This window comes from Juglans microcarpa x Juglans regia, chromosome 3S (assembly GCF_004785595.1).
Source record: "Juglans microcarpa x Juglans regia isolate MS1-56 chromosome 3S, Jm3101_v1.0, whole genome shotgun sequence".
Taxonomy (NCBI): Eukaryota; Viridiplantae; Streptophyta; class Magnoliopsida; order Fagales; family Juglandaceae; genus Juglans; species Juglans microcarpa x Juglans regia.
This window is the reverse complement of record NC_054599.1, coordinates 8,046,203-8,072,431: the sequence shown is the minus strand read 5'-3', so window position 1 is coordinate 8,072,431 and position 26,229 is coordinate 8,046,203. Positions and strand designations below refer to the sequence as shown.

Below are 26,229 nucleotides of genomic sequence, written 5' to 3'. Positions count from 1 at the left end.
CCCAAAATAATATGTCTATTGAGCTCTCATTGTCGATGAGGATGCGCCTGGTAGTTTAATTAGCGACTAGGAGGGTTACCACTAGCGCATTATCATGAGGGTACAATACTCTTTCACAATGTTCTTCCTCGAAGAAGATAGCCACTGAGACGTCAAGTTTTTGGTACTTGGGCAACCTTTCTGTTAAATAAATTTCTTCGTATCTTGCCTTTCGGGCATGCACCCTTTTGCTAGATGAGGATGCATTGCCCCCAGCGAATCTGCATACTATTGTCTTGATTTCACCTAGGGGGTCTTGTCCCTATCGTTAGTCTGAGGCGTCCTGTTCTTGTCGTTATTACGGGTGTCTTCCCTCGATGGGCACCGCGTATCCAGACTGCTACTTCTATAAGGGTTGTGTCATCTCAAATCGTTGTTTGGGTTTTGCCTGCTCCGCAACCATTCACTCAAGCTCTCCAGTGCCCGCCAATTCGGTCATTCTCTTCTGCATGGTCATGCAATCGTTAAGTGGATGGTACGGTGTGCCTGTGACACCTTTGATGCTTAAGTCAACAATAAGTGAGAGATAATCATTCAAGAATGCTTAATTAGATTATTTTAAGGTTACCTATTGCCCATATATATAGGCATAAAGAATACTAGATGAGTACCATAAACTGATTGACTTTGCACAATACTTAGCCATTAAAAGATTTATCTCTGATGTATTGAAATTATCTAATCATCACGTCATCCATCTTCATAATGTAAGATTTATCCCTCTATAATAACTAGGACGGCTATGATCTGCGTTAAGTTACACCATTCCTTTGAGTAACTATCTCTTATCGATAATGGGCCTTGAGCCCCTAGTTTAGACTAAACCAATATAACTCCTCGAATTATAGTGGTACGAGTTAAAAAGGACTCAAAATGTTTTGGTTCATAACTTTCCTATTGATCAAGTATCAAGAAATGGGCCATTATTATAAATACGGCTAATTTAACATTCCAAATCGTTATGTGCCGTTTTAATTTGCTTATTTTTGACTTATCAAAGTTGATTATAATTTGCAGTCAGGCTTCTTTGTAAAAAAAAAATCTTCTATAGACACATGTTCCTTCAAGATTTCAATCCAAACCTCGTTTAACAATGTAGAGAAGACTTTACTACTTTATTTTGCTTTTGTTCTTCTAACTGCTTTTTGTTTACTTTTTGGGATTCAGATTTTCTTTGTTCCCACGTTTCTTTTATCTATTTATAAAGCATTTAGGTTATTGAAGCCTATAAGTCATTCCAAACTAATTATTTTTAAAATTCACTATTTTTTTAATTTTTTATAAAAAAATATTAAACTCATTTTAATCTATTTTATACATTCAAATATATATTTTAACTTATTTATATTTAAACACGTCTCAACGAGATCGACAAAATATTACTATTTATAAATCAATTCAAATTATCTTAAATTATCTCAACATGTAAACATAGCCTTAACTAAAAAGATCTTTTTAAAAAAGTCTTAATTAAGAAGCAAAGAACGTTATATAGCTTCAGATGTCTATGAATTTATCTATATCTAATGAATGACCAGGGTTGTCGCCCTTCAATTATTACTAATTTTTGTATAAATATATTTTTATTTTTTAAAATTATAAGTTAACTCTATATTTTTAAAAATATAATTTATTTTATCTTATTTTACTCATCACTTTTATAACACATATCAGACTTAATTTTTTATTTTTCTTGTTTTATTCTTATTAAATTAAAAAAAAATTATTCTACTAATCATATATATTACACATTTAATAAATAAATAAATAAATAATCATGTACAATGTGACGTAAGAAAAGTAAAATCTTAAGAATTTTTTTTATTTCGTAACTTTATTTTATTCTTTAAACATTTATTTCTTTGAATGATTTCTTTTAATATTTATACTGATGTGACTTATGATTGTGATTTTTAATTATTTAAAAATTGAATATATGGAAGGAATCTATATTACGAGCTTATCTCTGTCTGAACCGTACAAAATGTCGAGAGAAAATAAACGAGTAAATTACGAGGGGCGGCCCATTGATACTTGATTCACGCGACGAACTCGTCACGTGCTTGGCACACTTATCAGAGTAGCTTGCGGTACAGAACTTTGGTACTATCACTTACAGGTATGAGCCTCAGCCAATGTGTGAATTAAAGTTTCACGCACGTGGTACAAAACCGGACCAACCGGTCATCCAACCGGATATATAGGTAACTCAACCACCTGCTGATAGGAGTGCGTAAAGGATCGGTGAAGATTTCATTAAAACTACTCCACCACAGCACACACGAATTAATATATCTTTCACTCTCTTTCTCTCTCCTTCTCTGTCTTTTGTTGTGGTTTGAAGCTTTTTCGGGCTTTGCCTCTCATCTTTCTCTTCGAGTTCATGTGAGCAAGGAGGGATTTGGTGGGTGAGTAAAGTACATATTAGCTTTTTTCAGGTGGGTTTTTCCTTTTTAGAATTCTTTTTTTTCTGGTTTTTGTGGTCCGATATGGAGAGAGATTTCTTGGGTTTGAGCCTGAAAGAATCCTTGGCGGTGGTGAAGGAGGAGATTCACAATGATGGGTGCAAAGACCCGGGTATGTTCTTATTATATGCTTATGTCAATGGAATCTTGAATAGTTTTCATCACTTCTGCATGTCTATATAATTCATTCTAGCTGGTAAATTTATGTGCATGACTATTAAAAATTAAACATCTGAATGAAAATTAAATGCTTTTCTAGGCCGACCCATTTTCAGAGAAAGAAGTGCCCTTTTTGTTCTTGATTCAAAATTCTTTCTCTGAATATTGCAGGTTAGACCAGAATATTTTTTTCATTTAATTGGGTTCCATAAAAGTTTAATATTTCGAGTTTGGAATTATTTGGGGGGACAACATGTAAAAAATTTTCTCAAAATATCCACCTAGTACTAGTAATTTTGTGAATCCTAATGAATCTTGTTAATTTTACTTTTTAAGCTGTTTAGTTTGTGGATGGATACCCAGAAGGAATACCCGTATAACGTTTTTGTTTGTGACTCGAAAAGAAAAGGAAATCACTCTCTTCGGAGTTATCTAATTTATTTATTCTTTTTTATTTTTTCCCCTTTTGCTTTCTTCTCATGTCTGTATTGTTATAAACTGGAAGGTATATACTGTAGTGTATCTAGCTGAGAATTGTTGATAATTTTCTGAGGGTCTGTGGGATTTACCGAATGTGAAGGTTTACAATGGCAATTCTCAAACAAGGCCTCTGCCCTTTCTCATTTGATGTCTTTCAAGACTGATGCTCTCATGTCATCTGGATTTACGAATATCTCCACTACTACAGATGCTTTTGATACCAGTAAAAAGCGGTCTGTGGGTGAAATTCAGGTTTGGTATTATTCATTTCTTATTTAATATATTCTTGTGCATTTTTAAGGGATTGTTTGAGACAGAACAGAAATCATTGTACTTTATTTTTGCATAAATAAGATTTCAGAAAAATTCAATTTTTTTTTAACGCAGCATTTGAACAGAGTCATTCTTATGGCATAAAATATCATTGAAAAAGAAGAGGAAAAAAAGAATCTTTCGAGTCCTGTTAAAGCACCTCATTGGTTGGTTATCAACATCATATCGTTTTCTTCAAGTCTCAACTAATATTTTACTACCCTTCCCCACATTTTTTTTATATTTATTTTATTTTATCATATAGAAGTTCCTCAATCACGATAAGCAAGGTGGCACTCATTTTTCCCTGACTTATTATCCTGTGCAACATGATGCGCATTTCGTGCACCATCCTCATGATGTGAAGATGTTTTCTGTTGCAAACCAAGCAATTTCAATTCCGGTTGGAAACCCTTTCTTCAAGAATCATTTTGCTTCTGGGCAGAATTTGGTTGGCACTACTGTGAAGCAACCATTACTGGGAGGAATTCCGGTTACAGCTCCACATTCAAGTATTCCCACTGTTGCTTCCATTGCTGGGACAACTGAGCCATGGTAGTTTATTTTTTGTTTTTTAAAAATTTTCCTTAAATCACTGAACTATTTTCTCACACAACTTAATTATTTTGTGGGATGAATGTCTTACATAAAACATCTCTTGTAGGAACGGTGTCAAGGCTTCTGGGTCTCCTGCTCAATTGACCATCTTTTATGCAGGTGCCGTGCATGTCTATGATGACATAACCCCTGAGAAGGTAACCCCACCCTTCTCTCTCTCTCTCTCTCTCTCTAACACACACACACACAGACACAGAGGACTACACACACACTCAGAACATAAACAGTGCTGTTTATCAACTTCCTGTTGGGTAATAGGTGAGCTTAAATTGAGACATCTTTTCCAGGCTCAGGCTATGATGTTTCTGGCTGGGAATGGGTCTTCTATAACTTTTAATACAGCCCATCCAAAAGCTCAAGTTCAGGCACCCAGCTCAAAATTGGCAGTTGGTGATGGTGTTCCTTTGAACCAGCCCAAAAACACACAGCCTTGCTCAGGTCTTTCAAGCCCTTTATCTGTTTCTTCGCATACTGGTGCCCAGTCACTAAGTGGGTCCACTAGCAATGATGAATTGATGGAAGCTAAAACCACTGGAGTTTCAATAACTCCTGTTAGCAAAGTGGAGCCTCAGAAAGCTAATGTTGTGGGATCTGTTACTGTAACCTCTATGTTGCCATCCGGTAAGAATTGACATATTTGCCAACAAAACTCTGAACCTTGTTATGTTGCAACCTTTTGTTGAGCATACTGAAGTTTATTGCGGTTATTCATGAACATATTGTAATTGACATGAACAATTTCACATGTAAAAACTGTGAATGATTCTCAAGCCTCCTTTGCTGTGAGAGAGAGAAAGAGGCTTTAATTTTCAGCATGTATCATTATCTCAATCCTGAAGCTGTCAATATCCGTGTCCCATCATGAGGATTAATGATACCTATTAGATTTAGAATCTTGCATGACTTCATAGGAATGATATTCTATTCTCCATGCAGCTGTTCCACAGGCACGTAAAGCATCGTTGGCTCGATTTTTGGAGAAGCGGAAGGAAAGGTCAGTTAGGGTTCAAGTTCTCTCTCTTCTCATAACTCATGAAAACCTTTGTAGAGTAATTTAGGACCTTCTTAATGAAAGTTAGCACATATGATTGAGCTTTCTGTCTACCTATTTGCACATCCAAGGGGCCATCTTGATACATTATTTTAAAATCTATACGTTCAATTGGATTTGCGTCCTGAATTAGAAAGCTGCTTCATATCAAGTAATATCACGGGTATTAGAAAGCTGTAAAGCTGTTTTCGATTTGAGGCCTTTCTTCATGCATGCAGGGCAATGAATGCAGCACCATACAACCTTGGCAAGAATTCTACCGAGTGCACTGCCCAAGAATGTGATGGTGCAAACTTCGCCAGTACTGCTGCAGGCACTGGTTGTCTCTCAGAAAGCAAGGAGAGTAACCATGATCGTGTATGAGGCCAATTAGGAAGGTATTATTGCAGATTTATGTTGTATGAGGCAGATGGATTCCATTCTCCTTCCAAGAACTTGTGGACATGACTATGTTTAATCTGGAAACTTAACCAAGTTGCTATATATAGCTAGTGTAGGGCCTCTCCCTCCTTATTTTGAATGATGTCTGATCAGTGCTACTGATACCATGACATTTATCACGGATTGTAACAGTTCATGTATTGTCACATTGTGGAAATAATTGTATGTCTAAGATTATATAGTTGGTGTAGGGCCTCTCCCTTACTATTTTGTATTGTTTTTGGTACTGAAGGGGTTCATCAGAAAGGCTACTTGGGTCATGTTGGTCATAGGATAGGGGTGGTCTCTCAGTCTCGTCCCTTAAACAGGTGAAAACATGAAGCCATGATTGTTTGAAAATGGGGAAGGGTATCTTCTTTAAATTTTGAACTTCACATATGGGGTTTTTGGCACGTTTTATGTACCTGGAAAGAGAACCATCATCAAGTTTAACATTCTCCAATTGTCAAGTATTATTATATTGCTAATGTTTTGGCACTTCCAAAGAAAATATTTCAAAATTAAAAATAAAAAATCAAAATCAAAATATAGTCTTCTTTCAATCTTAATTTATCTTCTGAAAAAGTAAATCAAATTATTTGTGGAGGTTTTATTGAAAAGTAAAAAACACAGAAAAATGAGTATTACAAAAAAAATAATATTACTCTCAAAATAATTTTATTCAAACAACTTTTCAAATTTATTTATTTATTTTCAATAACTTTTATCCAAATTTTTCTATCTATTTTTACAAAATCTAGTAAAAAAAAACACACCTGAAGGCTTTTCGAAAAGATATATATATATATATATATATATATATGCCTATAAAAGAAATACTTTTTTCTGTAAAAAAAAAAAAAAAAAAAAAAGAATTATCTATAGAGATAACAATTGATAGTATCTCATCAAAATTAATGAAATCTGGTCCCATCACTAATCCACAAAAGAAAAAAAAAATGAATTCTTCTTAATAAAAAAAATAATAATCTTTATTGTAATTTCAAATTGTCATTATTTGTTTCATGTAGCGTGTAAAAGAAAAAGCAATGAGTAATGAGAATGAAGAGCAGTTGTTGTAATATAGACATGTAGATGAAATCTCAAATCATAGTCCATACACAACATTCACATGCTCATACCATGATAATCAACATTTTATAAAAAAATAATAATAATAAGTAATTTATAAATTGAAAAAAATAATAAACAATGAAAAATATACTGATTTTTCTCCAATAACTTGTAGCTCATGAAAAATAAAATATCTGTACAATTGCTCTGTTTTTTGCATGATCAGTAATTTGAATCTGAAGAGCTCTGCTTTAGGAGTCCAAAGTAAGACCCAATCCAAAACCCAAACCAGCACCACAACCGATTCCAAGCCCAAAAACCAGCTGCAGATCATGGTTCCTTCCACGGCCATCCCCCACATAGCCAATCTCTCCGACCAACCCAAACCCCATTCCATTTCCAGCACCACACCCTATCCCTACACCACCTCCAGGCCCCATCACTTCCACTACTCCCTCTGCCTTCTTCTTGTCCTTGTCGTTGCCAATAAGTTTAGCCACAGGGAATTGCTTCCTCTCATTCTTCTTCTTGCTGCCCTTCCAGTTCCTGAGGGACCTCAAAATATCCCTGTAAAAGCAATAAATGTAGTACCGGTTTTAGGCTGTTGCTGTAAGAGTTTGTTTGGATTCAAAGATGAGTTGAGATAGTTTTAAATGAGTTGAATAAAATATTATTATAATATTATTTTTAATATTATTATTGTTTTATATTTTTAAAAAGTTGAATTGTTTATTATATTTTGTATAGGAATTTAAAAAAATTATAATGATGAGATGAATTGAAGTGAATTTCAAATCCAAATGAGCTAAGTGTTCCTATGTGGTTATGATATTAATGTGATGAAACTGATCAGAAGGCTCTGTGTTCTGTTTTTTGGATGATTAGGTCTATTCAGTTCTGTTGCCAATTGTGATTTTTCTTGTCGTCTATGATCTTCATCATCATCATCATCATCATCATGTCATACATGGTGATAAATGATTTTATGCCTCCCTATAATTATAAGAACTATATATGACAGTTTATTAACAACTTTGAGACATGAATATGTGGAATTATTGTTTTGAGCCTTTAAATCCATACTTTTAACCATTGAATTTTCTTTTTTTATTTTTAATAAATAATATGTAATTTTATTGCTACGATAAGAAATTCAAGTGCACATAAGCATACAAAGAGAATACCTTTTAACCATTGATTTCTCTGCTGAAATTGATGTCCATCTACCATGATCATACAAGTGTAGTTTGAAAGCAGTTTAGACCTAAATAAATATATCTACGTAGACTATTTGTAAATTTGCACAGGAGTTTTGCTTTGGATAGTTGTATACATACAATTTCCATAAATATAATGTATACAACTATATTTATTTGTATACATCTGCCGAGCCCTCTCCTGCACCAAAGAAACCACCGCACTTGGCATTACCCAGCAACCCAACCCCTTCCCAAGGCAAGCCGCAACACTACCAAACCAGCAGACACCCCTAGAAGCCCATTACCACTACTACTCCTCCGTAAACCGCAACACCACCTATTGGAAGCTCACACCCAAGCCTCCACGCACGCCAGCAAGCCACCGTCTCCGTCTGTTATACGCAGCAAACCTCCCATTGTCAACCACCATCCCCAACAGTCACACCCGCTTTTCACGCACGGCAGATTCCGCTGTCGTGCTACTTTTCTCTTGGCAAGCCTCCACTCACGGCGCTGCTCACCCTTTGTTTTGTACTCATCAAAACAGAGCACCTTTTCGTTCTCTCCTCCACGCCGCAGTAGTCATGGACAGCCACTTCCTTCCGCAACGGACAGCCACCCGCGATCAAGCCACTGCACCATGCATGCATGAACCAGTGGCATGAGTGACGACCCAACAGTTGACGAGAGCCAGTCAAAGATGAGATGTTTGCATGGAGACATTCTCCTTTTGCAGGGTACAACAGTGAGATGGCTGAGCTGGGACCTAGGGTTTGCATGTGTCGGCCTTGGGGAACAAAGGAGGAAGGGGATGGTGATCTACGGAAGAAGAAACCAAACGAGGGCAACACGGGATGAGAGAGGAAACAGTTGAGGCTGAGGAGTCTGACCGTGTCTCTCTGTGTTTTGGGTCAGGGACTTGTCATCTGATCAGGCCCCGTTTGGACATTGGAACGTACCACAATAATTCTGTTCAGAATTATTTAAAGTTGAATTTAATATTTAAACACTCACTCTTAAATTATTAAATATTATTTAACTCAAAATTTTTTTACACAAAAATTCACAATTTTTTTTAACTCAATAATTTTTTACGCGTAGGATCTTTAATTTTTTTAACTTTCATAAATACATCTAAACTCATCTTAATATCTAAACACATCTAAACTCATCTTAGTTGGGCCCTTCAAAATTCATTACATCATCTCAACTCACTATTATTTATAAAGAACTCAACTCAACTCATCTCAATTCAACTCAACTCAACATCTAAAAAGAACCCCCAGGTTTGGGGCATGGGATGAGACATAAAATTCCTATTTAATCTCATTTTATCTCATCTTATCTTATTTTCAAATATATTTCAAATACAAAAGTTTCAAACTAATTATTACAACCTTTTCAAACTAACCATTACAATTTTTTCAAAATTTTAAATAAAAAATAAAAAAATTTCTAACTTTTCCAAATCTCAAACAAAAATAATATTATAAAACTATATTTTTACAATATTTTAATTTTATAATATTTCTTATTCAAATTTTTCTTTCCACCTTTTCCAAAATCTAAAAGATACTCAACTCAAACTATTTTACTATTATTCACAAAATTCTCGTTTTATCTTACTTCTCAAACTTACCCAAGAGCACTGGCATTAGCATCTTCAGAATCCAACGCATCTTTAGAATTTGAAGAAGTGAAGATAAAATTATCTACATTGGCTTCTTTAAAAAGTAAAAGCTTGAAGTTACAGTAATTTTAAGTATATCTTCAAATTTGAAGATGTATTGTTCACCTTCAAAAGTAATCTTTTATCATAAAAATTACACTAACTGCTTTGCTTTCCAATTTCCATTTCTCACGATTTTCACTTCCCTCAAAGCCGTTTCACTTTCATTTTCGTGTTCAGTTTTGAAAACTGTGAAGAAAGAAATATTATTATTAATTAACATATAGTTAGTGTAATTGAAAATTTTGAAAAATAAAAATAAAAATATTATTATTAAAAATTAATATTATATTATTATTTTCACTAATCTAATGTGGAGTTATGGTTATAGAGGTTTTGGATTTATAGAAAACATGTAATTTTCATCAAATTTTGAAGATTATATAACTTTGATGAAGCCAATGTTAGAGCATCGGTATTGGTTTCATCAAATTTATCTCTAAAATTTAATTAAAAGTACATATTTTCTATAAATCTAAAATCTCCCTAGCCATAACCCCACATTGGATTGATAATTGGATTAGTCAAAATAATAATATAATATTATTTTTTTAATAATAATATTTTTAATTTATTTTTTTCATATTTTACAATTACATTAACTATATATTAATTAATAATTTAATTTGATATTTAAATTATTGTTTCTCAACTTAAATATATTGTGGCTCAAAATTGAAAAACAATAATTTAAGTAAATAAAATAATAGTTATAAAGTGTGAACAGTTAGTCTTCAAATTTGGAGATTAACTTAAATGTACTTTAGCTCAAAGTTGAAGATTTTAGTAGACACTGAATCAAATACAGTGATTTTAAACACAAATTTATCAAATTTTAAAGATGATACTTATTTGATAAGTCCAATGCCAATACTCGACTCTAATTAGTAGTGGTCTAGCCATTTTTTAGCTAAAATTTGACTAGTAAATTCATTTTTTCTTATTTAACTAGTCACTTTTCAATAACATCAAATAATAAACTTTTTAAATCTATCAATATTCTATTAAAATATTAATTTTAACTTTTACATTTATTTTATTTCTAATAGTAATTGAAATATTGATTTATTATAATTAAAAAAGTCCACATGCCTTGGTATAACCATAAATAATCACATCAGATGTAGAAGAATAATTACGAAAATTATATTTCTCCCTATAACATGATTTGCTCAGATGGTAGCGCCAAAAAATCTGTAAATGCTAGGTGCATGGTGAAAAGTGGTAGCACCAAAAAGAGCATAAAGAATATTTTATGTGAAACAAATATATATCTGGCAGCGATTTTGGCTGGCTATATTTCGCTATGAGAAAATCTATTCTTAGGCCGGTTCACCTTACAACACCACACACTATGACGTGGCGAACCCAGTTTGATCGCCACGTCACGGTTTCTCACTTTCCTCTCAGACGGGGTTCGCACTTCGCACGCAGCACGCATCTGCATCGCTCCAGTTGAGTCCCTTCCTCCCCGTCTCCCTCACTTCCCTCTATCCGTAACCCAACTTCAAATCCCATCGCCTCTGTCTCTATCTCCCTCATGCAAATCAGATCTCTGCATTTGCATATGTCCAGTTGAGTCCCTTCCTCCCCGTCTCCCTCACTTCCCTCTGTTCGTAACCCACCTTCAGATCCCATCGCCTCCATCTCCGTCTCCCTCACGCAAATCAGATCTCTTACCCTCACTCCTCTCCCTCTGCCGAATCCCTCTCCCCCGCCAATACCATCTCTCGAGAAAAACCCTAACAGATCTTAGAGATTCCCCTCGAAATCCAGTTCATGATAAAGCCCTAACACTGGCCACCATTTCGTTTGTATTTTTGTTGGGATAAAGAAGGGTATGGATTAGGGGGTTCTGCTGTTTTTGGTGGTGGTGGAGTTCATTCAAGCAATAGGGTCTCTCTTGAGACAGAGTCTAATGGGTCTTCTACAGTGATTTGCCATAAATGTGGAGAGCAGTTCGGCAAATGGGAAGCTGCTGAAGGTCATCATCTCTCCGAGCATGCTGGTAAGAAAACCTTTTAGATTTTTCTCTTTTTTAGGGTAATTTTATTCCTAGTCTTGATTGTAGTTTGCCGTTGCCTTTATATCCATAGTTTGTAAATGCTAGAGGAGTTCTTTACCACAAACCCTTTTTCTCTCCGTAGACCAAAAGGAATCATAAACAAAAAGGAAGATATAAGTGAAGCTCATAAAATTTGTGAAAATGTTTTTATTGTAAAGCACAAATAAGTTCATAGGAAGATTGTAGAATGACTACTCAGATCCACTGCTATGCAGGGGATAATTTGCACATTCTCAAGATTGGATTAGAACAAAAAGAACGATAAAGTTTTTAACGGGTATGTTGATTTCTTTCCTCTAGAAGTAAGTTTTGATGGGTACATTGATACAGCCAGGATTGTGGTGAAATTTCTTTTCACTTCTTTCAATTTTGGAGTTTTAAACAAAGAGGTACTAAAGTTAAAATTTGAGGAAAATTTTCATTCAGTGATGCACAACATGACTATTTGCAATGACCTGAAACAGAAAACATAGTATCCTGCTTGAAAACAAAGCACTCACCAAGACAATTGGCTATGTATGTTACAACCTATATCTCAAGTTAAGAAGAAAATGTGAAAAAAAAAAAGTGTATGTTGTCTATAGTCCTGTGAAAAGTAGTTCTTGCTTAAGGAAAATGTGTAGAGTACATGAATTTTCTTTTTGTATGAAAGAGATCTCAATCAAATACAAAAACCTAGAACTGTTTATTCACACCATTCATTGGAAAGATCGAAGACACTCTTACTCAATCCTTCGTGCCGCATACCATCACTAAAGCGCAGAAGTTATTGATTCTCATATGAGATGCTGCCAAATTTCTTAAATCCAAAAGTATAGCATTGCCTATTCACACCATCCAGTTTTTTTTTTTTTTTTTATAGAATTATGAATATTCTTAATCTCATTCGAAGTTATGTATTGCACAAACGCATGTTTTGCAGGTACCAGTAGGTGTTGAATAAAGGGTTACATTGGATTTTTGGTGACTAAAGTCGAATAACATCATTTGAATATGTACTGAAAAATAAATGAAGGATGCCTTCATGGAGAATGATCTGAAATCATTAATGGTTCTGAAATCTATATTTTGAAAGGTTGTATTGAATAAGCATCCAAACTCAGGGGGGAAGGGAAGCTGAAATAGGTTGTAATGGCGATAAATTTCCATGGGAGGTAGCAGTCACCCACGATAGTCTCTCTGTTTTTGGCTTAGTGCTAGGTAGCATATATGATGTGAAAAGGGCATGTGGGTCTTGTCGTGGGGTTTCATGCCTCAAACAAAGGTTACTCCAAATGCTTCAGTAGCTGTTTCTATTTGCTTCAGCAAAGGTTGTCATTTATATCAACTATGACATCGAGTCAATCATCATCATACATAGTGGATGCATTTCAAATGGAAGCACCAACTTGTTGGTGTGGTTTGAAAGCACTACTAAAGACCTCCCAAACTAACAAAAATCTAGGAAGAAAATTTTATGCTTGCTCGAAGTATAAAATGGTAAGCCAACTTATTATTATTATTCTATAAATAATTGCCAATTACAACACAGTTGTCACATTTTAATGTTTGAAATTCTTGCATTGTATACAGGGAGAATCAAGTTGTCAATTCTTCATATGGGCCGATATACTTCAATTGATAGAGGAGAAATTTATAACAAGAGAGAATGCACTCCGAAATGGAAAGGATGATTTATTGTTGCGCGAGTATGAGGTGTCGAGAAAAGAAGATAAACTAATACAAACAGAGAACAATTTGAACATCCAAAAGGAAGAAGTTCGAAGGCAGATCGTAGAAAATAGATGTGGTCGTATATTATTGTGTCTGTATTGGGTTTGTTCTATTGTAATAGTTTTTGGTTTGTTCGGATGATAGATGTATCGACCCTTATTGTAATTGCAAAATTTTCTATGAATATTTTGTAATTATGGAATGATTTGCTTATAGTAATGGATGTTAACTTTTTGTATTTGTGAGAATGGTACTGTACATGAATGTCGAAAAAAATGTGTCCAGTGATAAGAATCTCTCCAGTGATAAGAATCTGTCTATTTTCATAACCTAAGCAGGGGAAAAAAATGTGTCCAGTGATAAGAATCTATCCAGTGATAAGAATTTGTCCATTTTCATAACCTATGTAGGGGAAAAAAATGTGTCCAGTGATAAGAATCTGTCCATTTTCTTTACAAAACCCATAGACATTCTTTCCAAAACCCATATACATTCTTTTACAAAACATTCTTTACAAACCTATCGACCATATTTACATTCTTTACAAATCACCACAAAATCCAACATATTTCATCACAACACCCAAAATAAACATAACTACAACGTCGCAACAACATTCTCATCACACTATTAAGGCACAATCGCGACTTCCTCACTGCCCAATGGTGTTGATTGTGTGACAGTACTACATTGTGTTTCAACAACTACCTCATCAACATTAGAACCAAGTTGATCCACTTTAGCACTAGGTTGAGTTTCCGATACCTCATCATGTTGTGATTCATTATCAAATATTTTCCTGCAAATCTAAATTTCAAACAAAAAATACACATCTATTAGAATGAATAATGCATGCAGTCCAATAAATATATAATTAATATGAAAAAAATTTTGAAACCTGTTTCTTTCTTCTTTTGGTTGCAGCTTTCTCTACAGGCGGAACCTTCCTTTTTGATGGAGGCCTCCCTTTACCTCGGACAACGTGTGGACTTAATATTTTCTTATCATTGTCAACAACCACGTTTTCTCTTACCTTAGTTGAACCAGATTCAAATGGTAATCCTTTAAAGTTATTCTCAAACTCATCCAAATGGCACATGAATGCATTGATATGGTCATCAGGCTAGGATACACGAGTTGCTAATTTTAGACATCGTTTCACGACAAGCTCATACCATCGTGCTTCTGCACTTTGCTGCATGTCATCGTAGCTACTTTTGACCGGTGTGTATCTCCTCTTCAAATCCTTCCGCCATCGATCTAAGATGTACTTCTCTGGTATACTGTGAATCTTCTTCATCTGACAAACTTTCAATACATGCCTACAAAGGATCCCCCTCATCTCAAATAATGCACAGGTGCATTTCAGTTCACACTCCTCCTCGTTATAATAAACGGTGTATTTGACGGTTTTGACATGATCATTCTCAATAGTAATTTCATCCAAAACATCAAATGTGGAAATGCAACCTTCCTTGTTAAGAAATAGACAATTACAACACATCATCCCCAACAACTCTTTCTGGACCTCTTTATACTTCGCATTTGTATACAACGCTTGAAACCGCTTCTCAATCTGGAATGGAGATACACATGGGATGGTTTGGTTGCAGGACATGAAATCAGCTGTAGTCTCGACCTCCACCTTCTTCCTCAAAGCATGGTCAAATTGATCTACGAATTGTTTCAGTGTTGTACCAGAATGCACAAATCCATCGAAGAAAGCATTCATGCTTTCAGACCGTTGTGTAGTGCTCATGCTAGCTCAAAATACACATTTCAAGTAAGCTAGTACCCAGAACGATCTCTCATTGTACAACCCTTGCAATCATGCATTATCACCAAGGTCATACTTCTGAATTAGTTGCCTCCACTTCTCCTTAAATTCTGCGCATGTCTGTGAATCATATAGGGAAGTAAGAATGGAAGTCTTCAACCCATTATTGAATTGGGAGTGGGATCCCAATTTCTCGGGAAGTTTCCGCAATATATGCCATAGACAATATCTATGGCGAGTGTTTGGGAATACCAATGTAATAGCAGACTTCATTGTTCGGTCTTGGTTTGTTATTATCGCTTTTGGAGCTCGATCATCCATACACTGCAACCATGCGCGAAACAACCATACAAAAGTAGCTGTGTCCTCGCTTGAAATCAAGCCAGCCTCTAACAGTATAGACTGCCCATGATGGTTGACCCCAACAAAGGGAGCAAAATGCATATTATATCTATTTGTTTGGTATGTTGTATCGAATGTGATGACATCTCCGAAATACTCATAAGCTGCTCGACTTCGTGCGTCAGCCCAGAACACATTTCTGATTCTCAAGTCTTCATCCACATCCACAACAGAAACAAAGCCATCATTGATCAACCTCATCCTCTTAAAGTAGTCAGTAAGTGTCTCACCACCTCCTTTACCCAACCTTAACTGTCTAGCTTTGTCAATGAAATTCTGAAAGTCTTTTTCTTGGAAATCAAGACTTTCAAACCCCCCTACATCAACAACAAGTGCTCCAAAATTTTTATTCATTCGAATACCTGCTCTGTCATTCAAATCCAGCATCCTTTGACTGTATTCATCCAAACATTTGTGTGATCTAAAAAACCTAGACTTCTGTAGGCTGACGGTACTATGATTATGGGCAATCTCAACAGTGGTTACCACCCATACACCCTTCACCAAATGAGCACTTATCCTCGCCTTACAATCGGTTTTCGTTATTGGTCTTGGCCTCGAGATATTGTTGTGGCTAGGATGATACTTGCCGCCCCGCGCACACCCAATTGTCAGATACTTGGCACTCCCATCTGCTTCTCTCTTCGTCCTTTGTGTTATAACACCAAAACCTTGTTGCTTGACATATCGCTTGTAATAGGCCATAAGCTCTTTATCAGTGGCAAACTCCATACCAGGTTTTGGCTCCTCAACTCCATCATTCGATACTTCATTAGTCCCCTCGACCTCAGTCCCTTCGGCCTCTCCTTCTTTACATACGTCCAATGAATTTTCTGAAAATGAAAATGCATTATTTGGATTACCATTTATATATATATATATATATATATATATATATATACACACACTAAATGTTTACTTATTGGGTTAAAATGTAATACCGTTACTCATATTTTGAACTTGGCTCGACTTCTTCACATTACTCAATGAAGGGTTGAGCATCGTTGGTCCAAAATGTGGCATTGATGGAGGCTGTAATTTGATACGGGGTTAGAACAAGCCAAATAATGCATGAAAGAAAAAAAAATTTTTTTGAAAGTTCGAAAGAAATTTACCAGTATAATATTTTGAACTCGTCCCGACTCTTCTGTATTACTCGATAGAGGATAGAGTATCGTTGGTCCAAAATGTGGTATTGATGGGGACTGTAATTAGACACGAGGTTAGAACGAGCCAAATAATGCATGAAAGAAAAAAAAAATTTTTGAAAATTCGAAAGAAATTTACCAGCATAATATTTTGAACTTGGCCTGACTCCTTCGCATTACTCGACGAAGGGTTAAACATTGTTGGTCCAAGCGGTGGCATTGATGGGGGCTGTAATTTGATACGGGTTAGAACGAGCCAAATAATGCATGAAAGAAAAAAGAAATATATTTTAAAAATTCGAAAGGAATTTACCAGGATAATATTTTGAACTCGTCCCGACTCCTCTGCATTACTCGATGGAGGATAGAGCATCGTTGGTCTAAAATGTGGTATTGATGGGGGCTGTAATTAGACACGAGGTTAGAACGAGCCAAATAATGCATGAAAAAAAAAATATATTTTGAAAGTTCGAAAGAAATTTACCAGCATAATATTTTAAACTCGGCCCGACTCCTCCGCATTACTTGACGAAGGGTTGAACATTGTTGGTCCAAAATGTGGCATTGATGGGGGCTGTACTTTGATACGGGGTTAAAACAACTCAAATGCATGAAAGAAAGAAAAAAAAAAGCTTATAAGGAAATCTACCTGGCTACCCCATGCGTATGTATATATAAATGGCGGGTAGTACGAATTTCCGGGACCACAAGATCCCTATAATACACAAATAAAAATTTATTAACTAATTGGAAATGTCAAACACATAGACATTTCTAAATGACCAATGTGTATCATACCTGTGCCTGTGGGATCGATGTAGAAGGCCTAAGTGGCATTTCATCTTTCTCTTTATCCATCACGCTATTTCAACTGAGTCATAATGAAGTATTAAAAACTCATATAACAGGAAATATTAAAACTGATTATCTCATCACTAGTAAATTTAAATCATGTACACTTAAAAAAGGTTGATAGTTAAATAATACTTGTATCTCATTTGATATGAAGTACACATAGGAATCTCCATTAAGCCTCGACTATCATCACTAACGACGCAAATACCATGTACAAATCTGCTCTATCATTTGCTTTTTCCAAGTTTTGACATAAAAATCTATGATTTAAGAAAAAGATTATGGAAACAAGCCCACATGATCACTTCATTTAAACCAAAAATTGATGTAGACTAGAGTTGTCGTGTACCCAACAACTAATAAAACACTAAATATCAACCTCCACTAGAACAAACCTACCAAAGCTCAAGTATAATTACATAAGCTCAAATAAGGATTCTTTAAATTAAAAAAAAAAAATTAAATATTAAAAATCAATTCAAAAAGATGTAGGGGACATCAAAAAGGTTCAAACTTGAACCACATTTAAATCAAAAACTGATGTAGACTAGAGTTGTCTTGTACCCAACAACTAATAAAACACTAAATATCGACCTCCACTAGAACAAACCCACCAAAGCTCAAGTATAATAACATAAGCTCAAATAAGGATTCTTCAAATTAAACAAAAAAAATTAAAAATTAAAAATCAATTCAAAAACAATGCAGGGCACGTCAAAAAGTTTCAAACTTGAACCAAAACCATCTCAATAATCAGTACAGAACTACCAAAATCTCCACCCAATCCTTCCATATATATAGACCTATCAAAAAAATTACATTGCTTTGTATAGGAAAATCCAAACAAAGAGGACAGACAAATACAATAAGATTTCAGTCATTACTTCTATGCATACAAACACTAACACTTGGAAGAAAGATGCTGTAAAATAACTCTAAAAATAACCCAACACCAGCGAGATGCGAGCGAGATGGTGACGCTGGGAGAGAGAGAAATGGTGGCGGACAACCGGAGCTTGTTTGGCCGGTTGGCGTGGGCGGCGGCACAACATTGTGACGAGACGAACGAGACACAGAAGCAACGCGGGAGGAGGGCGACGAGGGGAGAGGATTTTGGAATTGGCTTGCATAGGAAGACAACTAACACAGTAAAATGTTCATTTTACTTAACTTTAAAAAAATAAAAAATAAATAAAATCCACATTACCCGGTGTGTGATGTTGGAGAACCGAAGGCAGTTGTATAGCTTAACTCATTTGGCTATAGCCAGCCAAATCTAAATATTATAATTTACTATACAGAGAGTTTGATATGGGTATTTTTTTTTTGAGCTAATTAACTAAATTTTAACTATGCCTAATTCACTACTAGTGCTCTTACACTGTAAAACCGCTTTGGATGAGATGAGACACACTGAACAACACGTTTGGATATGCACAAATGGTCTATCATATTTCAGAAGGTTTATGTTTCACCTCAGTAAACAAACGTTGCCGTTGCGTTTGGTTCCTTGACCGAACTCAGCTCGGTTCAAATTTAAACATCTTCTAATATCCAAACACTCAATTCTTAAATCATTAAATTCATCTCAACTCAAATCTTCTTTACACATGGAACCCATAATATTTTTCAACTTAACACATATTTACTCACGAGACCCACAACCTTTTTCTACTTCCCATAAATATATCTAAATTCATCTTAACATTCAAACACATTTTAGTTGGGATTCATATAACTCACTTCACCATTTTAACTCACTATTATTCATAAAAAATTCAACTTAATTTAGCTCAATTCAACTCTAAACACAGCTTAAGTTGTATTTTGGCTAGATAGCTAATGTTCTAGAGATTATTTGGCATTGACTTGAAGTTGGGTAGTAAATGGATAGAGGATTGGAATCTTAGGCTTATTGTCATAAATAAAGGGTCTCAACTTTTGGGTTAGATATTTCTTAGGGCTCATTTAAAAAGTGAGATTAGATGAAAATTTTGTGAATATTAGTGAAATAATTAGTGAATAGTAGTAAAATATTTTATTGAATTTTGGGAAATGAGAGGAAAAAAATTCAATAAAAATCTTATAAAGTTAAAATATTGTTAAAATATAATTTTTGTTTTGACATTTGAAAAAATATTATTATTTTTTGTGTTTTCTAGAAGCTTGTAAAAGTTATAATGATTAGGTAATGATTAAATGTAAAAAGTTGAAGATTTAAAATTGAAAACTGTTTATCTTTGAATAATATTTGAGAAAAAAATTATGAGAAGTTTTGAGATGAGATGAAATGAGGTCATCTCACTTTCCAAACAAGCATTAGGGCCCGTTTGAGAACACAACTGTTATTGGATATTCTCAGATATTCTCAAATATTTATTTTCCAAACATCACTTAAACACAAAACAATTATCGATTTCAAATATTCAAATTTTTTAGCTGATTCTTACAATTTTTCCAAACTTTTAAACAAAACACAAAAAATAGTACAATTTTTCAAATTTCAAAACAAAAGTAATATTAAAAATTATATTCAAACAATTTTTTAGTTTTATAATATTTTGATTTAACTTTGCTCTCTCATTTCTCAAAACTTAATAGAATATATTAACTCAAATTATTTTACTATTATTTACAAACTATTTTACTACTATTTACAAATATTTTGAAATATTTTTAGTATGCAAACAAGCCCTTAGAGTTAATCAAACCAGCCCTTCAATGGAGCGTACCTCATCCCATCAAATAGGAGGAGGACGAGAGCCTAAAGTCCTACATGACCCGGTCCAGCTCGGTTCAGTGTTAAAAAAATGAAAACTGGAATTGAACGGATTTTGACTGGTTTTGAGAAAAATGAAACGAGTACTGGACCGAACCAAACCCGGTATCGGACCGAACCCGATCCAGTCCAATTTACCGGTTCCGTGGTTTTTTTTTTTTTCACCCCTAATGAAAGCTAACCTTAATGTGCCCTAAATGTGCGAGTTCAACGTGACTTAAGGGATGTTTGGTTGTGCGTCAAGGAAGAGGATGCATCAAAGATGACTTTTAGAACTAGATATGCCCTTAGGCACAACCATAAGGGTGGAACTAGGATTTGGTGTTTTGGGAGGCAATTGACATAGTGTGTGGTATGTGTGAGTATAAATAATATATGCTTTTTGCACGTAACTATATAAAAAATAATAATCATGCGTCATAAAATTGTATACAAAAAATAAATGTCTATAAATCATCTTATAAAATAGTTTTCTTTAGGATTTATGTAGTTTGCCAGAGACCATTACAAAAAGAAAAGAAAATGAAATATCAACTTATGATTTTTCCTTCAAATTAAGCTTGATGACGATCTTTCATAGAATAAAATTTATTTATTATTATCTCTGAAGTGAAATTCTTGACAATTTTTTTCTCAATATAAACTAGCAAATGATCTTCAAGAAACTCATCTTCCATTCTAGTATGTAATCTAGTTTTTCTAAGTTGCATGGCAGAAAATACTCGCTCAGTAGTAGTGGTAGAAACAGGAAGAGTTAATACTGAACAAATTAACATGTTAATCAAATAATAAATATTTGAATTTTTTGAAATTGCTAATCCTCTGCATAGCTTAGATAATGTAAACATATCTTGAAAATCTATATGCAGCACATCAAGCTTATAATGCTGCAATTGAATTCTTAAAATGAATTTTTCTTGCTCAGTAAAATCCTATGGATAAAACTTCTCAACCAATTTGTATATATCATCAATTTTAAATTATTTGTATGCACTTTTAAGATTTAAAGCAGCATTAAGAATGAGAAGTTTCATTATATGATCGTTAAATCTATTGTTCAATTCTTGCAACTAGAAGTCTATTGTAGTAGTAAATATATCAATCCTAAAATAATGCTCCATTGTTGTCAATGACTTTTCAACTTGACGACGAGATTTGTCTCGATCTCTAGTCTATTGGCTATTCATATCAAGAATATCAATTTGATGTTTTTTACAAAATAATTTAACATCAGTAAGCAAAGACTCCCATCCATCATCTCTCAGCTTTTAAATGAGTACTTTTATGGTGGAAACTAGGCTTATGGCATTCACAATAACTGAGCAAGTAGCACCAAATATCCTCATCAAGCTACAAACAGATTGAAAATTAGATCCCCATCTAGTATCTCCAGCTTGTTGTAGCGTACCAATTTGATTTGCTTATTTTCTAGTCTCAATCTCATTGGAAGCGATTAAATTTTCAATTTCAGTAGTTTTAGCAGATTGTAATTCATCATTACATTTAGAAGAATCAACAACAATATTAACAATGGATGTCAAATGGACAAAGAACTGATAAACATGTTTAGCTTCTCTAGAGATCGCAACTGAAGCTAATTGTAGTTTATGAGCCCAACAATGCATATTATATGCATATGGACAATCTTTAAGAAATAAAGCTTGTAATCTATTCCATTCACCACGCATATTACTTCCTCCATTATATCACTGACCTCGAATATTCTCAATTTGAAGGTCGTAACGAGAAAGAAGAACACATATTTCATTTTTTAGAGTTAGTACCATAGTATCTTTGATATGCGCAATATGAAAAAATAGCTCTTTAATAAAACCATCTTTATCAACAAACCTCAAAATGATAGTCATTTGTTCTTTGTTAGACTCATCCCAAGTTTCATCAACAAAAATACAAAATTTGGAATCCCCGATTTCTTTGCAAATCACATTTCGTACTTTATTTGCAAATATATGCAAAATTTCATTTTGAATTTTGGGTAACGTATATTTGCCAGAAGTTTTATTAGTTCAATGAAGTTACCTTGATTTTTTGAGTCAAAGCTTTCATCATGACCTCTAAAGGCACAAGTGTGGAATGTAAGCCATCGAGCACTATCTATCGAAGTTTTGAGTTGCAACCGATTTTTCTCCATCTCTTGATATATTTGTTTTTCAACTAACTTGTCAATATATCTTGACTGATTCATTAGATCCTTACAAAATTTCACAGTATTTTTATGTAGTGAATGTCGATCTCTCTCCACATGTCCTATTAAAGGGCAATTTATTCTATCATTTACTTTTTTCAATCGTCAAAACCTTTAATAGTAAATGCTGATCCTGGATGGCCCGTTGATTTCTTAGCAAAAATGTATCATAAAAGACAAAATACAACATTTTTCAATAGTGAGTACTCTAACCAATTTGAATATTTTTGAAACCAAGAAAATTGAAATCAGCGACGTTGATTGCCTATACGTGAAAATAGATATTCTGAAAGTTTAGGTTGATATGAACCAGCTTTAAGATAGGCATGTCGAATCTCATCTTGTAGGTTAGTAGAAAATTTTCATATTTGTGGACGTAATCCTGGATCACGTTCCAAAGAGGTAGAATCCATCTCTTCAAGTTGGATTCTTGAAGTTTTAGAGGGATCCTTATTAGTGATAGAAACATCAATTTCCGTTGTTATCGTGCTTTTTAAACTTATATTACTCTCTGAATTGTCCACTTCTTTTTTTTTTTTTTTTTTAAAGAATCTATTGTTCTTGGTTTACTCATATTTTTCTATAGTTTAAGACAAATTTATAGATTAAGAATAAACCTAAGAAGTACCTAATTAGTAATGATATAAAGTTGTTAGCTTTTTTTTGTATAGTTTGTATTTATTACTAAGCGAACAAAAAAGCATGTGAATAACAAATAAATTTCACAAAAGTAAGTGAACAACAACAAATGTGGCTATTTGAGTCTCTCACAAATAAATTATAATAAATGGGTCATCACAAATAAAAAAAAATGTGGCTCATCAATGGCTTAGGCAGTCAGGCTCAAGATAAATTATAATCATCATGATTCATAAACTTCTAGATCCATGAATTTTTTAAAAGCTAGGAGTTCTCGATCCATTCTCTCTCTATCTCTCAAAGCTCTTCCTTATCTCTAAAAGCACCCAAGAGTTCTGAAAGCGCAGGGGAGGAGTTGTTCCTCCTCCCTCTCCCTCCCTTTTCTCTTTTCTCTTTTCCCCTATTTTTTCTTTTATTTTTTAGAGTTTTTTCAGGGCAAAGGATGGAAGAAGTCTGATCTGCAGTGCTCCAACTTCCGGCGACCGCCACGTGCCCCTCCATGGGGTTCCCAAGAACAGTGAAGAAATCTGCCGAACAGAGCGGCGCGTGGCCCAAAGTTTCGGGCCATGAGCGCATGTAACCCATGCGCCACCATGCCGAGTGCTTTTCAGCCGCTACACGTGGCTGCATTGGGTCTAGGACCATCTACTGCTGTTGACCAAACCTACCGCCATCCCTCCAAGGTGGCGAGTGGCCCTCACGTGCCACCTCAGCCGCTACTTGTGTATTTTACAATTCCTCCAAGGTTGAAAATCAAATCCCGCTCTTCCCAAGATGCAATTCGACTTTCCCATTGTATTTTTAATTTCTTTAATATTTTTTTAGAAAAATAAAAACAAAAAAAAGTCCCCCTGCTTTGACAGTGTTTGGTGGGGTTGGTGCCCTCTACTCCGCCTAGTTGGGGTATGGGGATTGGTTACCTTTGTTATCTGTTGTGGACAGAGTTGTGCTGCCTCTTAGACTTAAGTCTTTAGAGATTTACAGTCTGGACTAGACCATGTCAGTCACGGAAGTGTGCTCGGAAACTATCAACGTTGTAATTGGCTTGTACTATTTGTTTTAGGTCAACTTTGTAATGTTTGCTTTTAATGAATGAATGTGCTCCGTTTATCAAAAAAAAAAAAAAAAGATCTATGAATTTAGAACATTAACAACGAAAATGAAAGGAAATAAAATAGAGTTGTTCTTGCAAGTAAATAATAATAATGTACATTAGTACACTATATATGTTTAGATTAATATACCCGAAACTATAAATCTAGTATTACTGGTGGAGACTACTTTAGGAGAAAATTAATCGAAAACTATGGCTTATGCAGCTGTGCCTTGGCTCTAGTGTTGTTGTTGTAGAGAATGAAAAGAAAACTTAAATAAACGTTGTGTAGTAGAGAAAGAGAGAGCAGAGAGATATAGGTGATAGATTGATGGATTGAGTTATTGTGTAAATTGTAATTTTCAGAATAATCCCACGCCGAAGGCTGTGTAGCCTGTATAATTGTTATTGTCAGAATTATTCAAATTAAAATTGTGTTCAGTTAGTATTAAGTAGCATGTCAGATCACTAAAGTCTAGAGTTAGAGTGCGGGTGTTTCCGTGTTTGAGTATTGTAGACTCAAGAGTGTCAAGTGAAGTGAAAAGTTAACTGTTAGAGTCTAGACTAAGGGTTTCAAGTGAAGTAAAAAGTTAAAGTGGGGGCTACGTAAATATTGGGGGGGGGGGGGAATTTCAATTATATAAAGAAAAATTATAATTATTTTATATACTATATTAATTTTTTTAAAAAATTTGTGGGGTTGGTTGCCACCTTCCTTGTATATAGTTCCACCCTGCAGGATCATACATAACATAAAAATCACATAAGTCGCTATGAATTTTTGGTTAGGTCAAAAGGATTGACCATTGCACTAACTATGCTTATGGACTTGATAAATTGAGTGTGACGTAACTTGTTGGATAAATTTGTAGTTGTTTTCATTGATGACATACTGATATACTCCATAGGCATTCCTAAACATTTGAGACTGGAGCTGCTAACATTGAAGATGCTAAATTGAAAAAGTGAGGTATGGTTAGAGACCATTTCAAATGATGCTATCTTCATGAGTCCCAATAAAGTTGACGCAGTGGTTAATTGGGCAAAGTCAATTAAGTAGATGAATAGTATATATTAAATGTACAGAAGCATTTTAACTCATGTATTTTACATTGATTTTACATAATAAGCCTTATTTTGACATATTGTTCCCTATTTTACAAAAGAGTTCAAAATAAAGAAGTCATTGAGAGTGCCTTAGAGGCAGTCTAATTCATGGAGCAAAAAAAGATGGATTTTAGAGTGCTATGCTTTATAATTTATATAATAAGATAAAAAAAAAAAACCTTTAAAACAAGTTTTACTTTTAGCTAACGTGGGATTTCCATGTGGATGTTCAGGTTAGTCGAATTTTTGTTTAACCAGCACCGGGTGCCCGAAACAAAATGTCAACTAATCTCTTATCGACATCATTGTGTTCACCAAATTCTCTTGAAAGGCACTTGATCTCCCCATCATATGAGGTGTTAACCTAATTGTGGTGGTCCTTATAAATGTGTCAATCATGTGTACTAGGGAGGCATATCTCATCATTCATTATTGAGAAATAATTCTATATTATTTGTAGATAAAGTCTTGAGCATATTTATAAGGAATGAATAATCATATCTTAAAGAACTGATTTTATGAGATGAGTTGGGTTCATAAAATTTTTTATGGTATTAGAGCCTGTCACAGAACGAATATGACCCACACTACTTATCATTTGACAAGGACTAGAAAAAAATATTAACCTGCACTTGAGAGAGGGTGTTGAGGTATAATTTCATATTGCTTGTGGATAAGATCTTAGACATGTGTTATAAGAAATGAATAATCATCTTTTGTAAAATTGATTTTATGAGATGAGTGACGTTCATGAATTTGTTTATAGTATCAGAGCTTGCTATAGGATGAATGAGAGCCCACATTACTTAGTCTGTGATAAGGACAAAAAAAATACTGATCTGCATATGAAGAAGAGTGTTGAGGAATAATCTCACATTATCTGTAGATAAAATTTTAGA

At 34.3% G+C, this 26,229-nt stretch overlaps 1 protein-coding gene and 2 long non-coding RNA genes across 7 annotated transcripts; all 3 read left to right on the top strand.

The window, feature by feature from the left end:
• Nucleotides 1–591: 591 nt before the first annotated feature.
• Nucleotides 592–22,060, top strand: LOC121257613. Its single transcript, XR_005939247.1, has 3 exons — nt 592–602; nt 6,615–6,616; nt 21,880–22,060. It is a non-coding gene; the product is annotated as an uncharacterized LOC121257613 (long non-coding RNA).
• On the top strand, nt 2,290–5,779 carry LOC121257611 (protein TIFY 6B-like). 5 transcript variants are annotated; one of them, XM_041158715.1, is made up of 8 exons: nt 2,290–2,616; nt 2,764–2,834; nt 3,244–3,395; nt 3,721–4,010; nt 4,120–4,210; nt 4,361–4,694; nt 5,010–5,067; nt 5,343–5,779. In XM_041158715.1, exons 3-8 carry the CDS (start codon nt 3,291–3,293, stop codon nt 5,485–5,487), a joined length of 1,023 nt encoding a protein of 340 aa, XP_041014649.1. In that variant the 5' UTR covers nt 2,290–2,616; nt 2,764–2,834; nt 3,244–3,290; the 3' UTR covers nt 5,488–5,779. The 5 variants fall into 5 exon arrangements, with proteins under 5 accessions (XP_041014649.1, XP_041014650.1, XP_041014648.1 ...); XM_041158716.1 differs by lacking the exon at nt 2,764–2,834 and having other exon boundaries at nt 3,901–4,010; XM_041158714.1 differs by lacking the exon at nt 2,764–2,834 and having other exon boundaries at nt 3,823–4,010.
• LOC121257612 lies at nt 12,896–13,559 on the top strand. The gene is made up of 2 exons (XR_005939246.1): nt 12,896–13,090; nt 13,184–13,559. It is a non-coding gene; the product is annotated as an uncharacterized LOC121257612 (long non-coding RNA).
• Nucleotides 22,061–26,229: the final 4,169 nt, after the last annotated feature.